This window comes from Oncorhynchus nerka, unplaced genomic scaffold (assembly GCF_034236695.1).
Source record: "Oncorhynchus nerka isolate Pitt River unplaced genomic scaffold, Oner_Uvic_2.0 unplaced_scaffold_2026, whole genome shotgun sequence".
Lineage (NCBI taxonomy): Eukaryota > Metazoa > Chordata > Actinopteri > Salmoniformes > Salmonidae > Oncorhynchus > Oncorhynchus nerka.
In genome coordinates this window covers 40,001-43,544 of record NW_027039299.1, presented here as the reverse complement: position 1 = coordinate 43,544, position 3,544 = coordinate 40,001, and the positions used below count along the sequence as shown (strand labels likewise).

The 3,544-nt window shown below is 42.2% G+C and overlaps 1 protein-coding gene across 1 annotated transcript in view; it reads right to left on the bottom strand.

Moving 5' to 3' along the window:
- Positions 1 to 876: 876 nt before the first annotated feature.
- Positions 877 to 3,544, bottom strand: part of LOC135567454 (NLR family CARD domain-containing protein 3-like) — a 14,312-nt gene continuing 11,644 nt past the window's right edge. Inside the window, exons 9-10 of the mRNA XM_065014845.1 lie at positions 3,223 to 3,269; positions 877 to 2,866 (exon numbers count right to left, since the gene is read on the bottom strand). Coding sequence (XP_064870917.1) covers positions 2,313 to 2,866; positions 3,223 to 3,269 — 601 coding nt within the window. The 3' untranslated portion in view covers positions 877 to 2,312. The remainder of the gene's footprint in view (positions 2,867 to 3,222; positions 3,270 to 3,544) is intronic.

The window sequence follows — 3,544 nt, the reverse complement described above, 5'->3', positions numbered from 1 at the left end:
GTTGGGATGGTGTTCTTCGGCTTGCAAGCTTCCCACTTTTTCATCCAAACATAACGATGGTCGTTATAGCCAAACGGTTCTATTTTTGTTTCATCAGGCCAGAGGACATATCTCCAAAAAGTACGATCTTTGTCCCCATGTGCAATTGCAAACCGTATTCTGGCTTTTTTATGGAGGTTTTGGAGCAGTAGCTTTTTCCTTGCTGAGAGGCCTTTCAGGTTATGTCGATATAGGACTAATTTTACTGTGGATATAGATACTTTTGTACCGGTTTCCTCCAGAATCTTCACAAGGTCCTTTGCTGTTGTTCTGGGATTGATTTGCACTTTTCGCAACAAAGTACGTTCATCTCTAGGAGGCAGAAAGTGTCTCCTTCCTGAGCGGTATGACGGCTGCATGGTCCCATGGTGTTTATACTTCCGTACTATTGCTTGAACAGATGAACTTGGTATCTTCAGGTGTTTGGAAATTGTTCCCAAGGATGAACCAGACTGGTGGAGGTCTCCATTTTTTTTCTGAGGTCTTGGCTGATTTCTATTGATTTTCCCATGATGTCAAGCAAAGAGGCACTGAGTTTGAAGGTAGGCCTTGAAATACATCCACAGGTACACCTCCAATTGACTCAAATGATGTCATCTAGCATATCAGAAGCTTCTAAAGCCATGACATAATTTTCTGGAATTTTCCAAGCTGTTTAAAGGCACAGTCAACTTAGTGTATGTAAACTTCTGACCCACTGGAATTGTCATACAGTGAATTATAAGTGAAATAATCTGTCAGTAAACAATTGTTGGAAAAATTAAGTGTTTCATGCACAAAGTAAATGTCCTAACTGACTTGCCAAATCTATAGTTTGGTAACAAGAAATTTGTGGAGTGGGTTGAAAAACAAGTTTTAATGACTCCAACCTAAGTGTATGTAAACTTCAGATTCCAACTGTACATTCTGTTACCATGGAAAAAACAAAAATACAATGGCTACATCAAGAGAGATACATTTTGTTACCATGGAAATAAAGAAAACTATGGCTACATCGAGAGATACATTTTGTTACCATGGAAATAAACAGGAAGTAAATACATGATATATTCCAGTCATTCATCATAAGCTCTTATCCAGCACAACTCACAGTAGTTAGTGATACATTTTAGTACTTGTCCCCTGTGGGAGTCAAACCCACAACCCTGATGTTGCTAACCCCTTGCTCTACCAACTGAGCCACAGGGGAATAGAGACAGTGATGAGGAATACTAATTATCAGTAGAAAGATGTCTTACCTGCACCACACACACACCAATGACAGTGTGGTTGAGCAGGGCACTACACTGCTCCAGGGCCTGTGGTCGACACTGTGCTCCAAGTATAAGTGGGATGTATGAGAGATAAATATGTTGGCATCTCATCCCCTTCAGACCACTAATGAAACTCAGACACAACTTCCCAGTAAAGGGTTTAACATACAGATGTAGCATAGCATCCCCTTCAGACCACTTAGTGTTCCATTACATCAGTGTTCCATTACATCAGTGTTCCATTACATCAGTGTTCCATTACATCAGTAAATTACTGGTAAAGTCAAAGGTAACACACCCAAGTGCTCCTGAGTGGTGCAGCGGTCTAAGGCACAGCATCTCAGAGTTAGAGGTGTCACTACAGACCCTGGTTCGTTCCCAGGCTGTATCTCAACAGAAACAATAACGATCGGGAAAGGCAACACAATTGGCCCAGCATCGTCTGGGTTCGGGGAGGGTTTGGCCCAGCATCATCTGGGTTAGGGGAGGGTTTGGCCCAGCATCATCTGGGTTAGAGGAGGGTTGGGCCGGGGAAGGAAGTCATTGCAAAATAAGAATTTGTTCTTAACTGACTTGTCTAGTTAAATAAAGGTTAAATAAACACAAAAGAATAGATTGAATCATCATGTTGTGTTTGACACAGGGACACTGAAGAGGAGTCATACCCTGGATAGAGAGGTTAACACACTAGAGAGATATTCATACCAAACACCCTGGATAGAGAGGTTAACACACTAGAGAGATATTCATACCAAACACCCTGGATAGAGAGGTTTACACACTAGAGAGATATTCATACCAAACACCCTGGATAGAGAGGTTTACACACTAGAGAGATATTCATACCAAACACCCTGGAGAGAGGTTTACACACTAGAGAGATATTCATACCAAACACCCTGGATAGAGAGGTTAACACACTAGAGAGATATTCATACCAAACACCCTGGATAGAGAGGTTAACACACTAGAGATATTCTACATTGTTGCTCCAGTGTGTCATACTGAACATGACCCTGATTAGAGTGAAACATCATGTTGTGTTTGACACAGAGACACTGAGTCGCCATCATACCAAATATGAATCCCTGGATAGATGGGCTCAGTGAATGTGGAGGTGAATGTGATCAGGTGGGTCAGTATGTCAGAGGAGGCTCTATAGAAGGACAGAGTGCCGGCTGGCCAGTCCAGATACACTCCTACTCTGTGGGGGCTGGAGGAGGGGACGTCTATGGTAGTGGGATTATTATTGTGCCAGGCAATGTAACTGTTGTCAGAGCAGTTCAGACTCCAGGACTTGTCATTCCATCCAAGATAACAGTCCTTAACCCCTCCTCTCCTGCTGATTCCTTTATATGTCACTCCTATATCAGCCCTTCTCCCACTCCACTCTACCTCCCAGTAACAGCGCCCAGTCAGACCCTCTCTACACAGCACCTGTTCACAGTCCTCAAATCTCTCTGGGTGATCAGGATACGGCTGCTCCTCTCTCCTACATGTCACCTTTCTGTTCCCCTCAGACAGAGAGAGGAGTCTGTTTACTGTGTTTAGGTCCAGTGTGAGATCACAGACATCTGATGGATGAAACCAGACACAATATTAGAAATCATCATCATTTCACATTAGAATGTTAACTCACTTTTCACTAATTCATTTAATGTAGATGTTTCTAGGTATCAAAAGGAGAAGTTAAGGTAACTTGAGACTTGTTGAATGATCATATGTTATACTGTATGGTAATATAAAACTCACTTATTCCCATTAATTACACACACAAACATTGTCAAAGCAACTCCCTGATTTCTGCTTCTGTAGAACTACAGCTGATATTTAATATGACCAAGTCAGTAATGATGTTGGTCTTTGACTTTGACTTAACTTGAATTAAGACTTATTCTTAGTCATATTCTTCACAGCAGTCAACACTCACATTTTCTAAGTCCAGGTTTCATTCTGTTCTCTCCACCATGTTCCACACTGTAGCGGTAAGCAGAAGAACAGACAGTCATTGAGGGATACACCTGAACTCACACACACACACACACACACACACGTATATAGCATATATCAAGCGAATGTTTGTCTGTGTGTGTTTGTGTCCAGTGTGTTTGTGTCCAGTGTGTGTTTGTGTCCAGTGTGTGTGTTTGTGTCCAGTGTGTGTTTGTGTCCAGTGTGTTTGTGTCCAGGGTGTGTGTGTGTCCAGTGTTTGTGTGTCCAGTGTGTGTGTGTCCAGTGTGTGTTTGTGTCCAGTG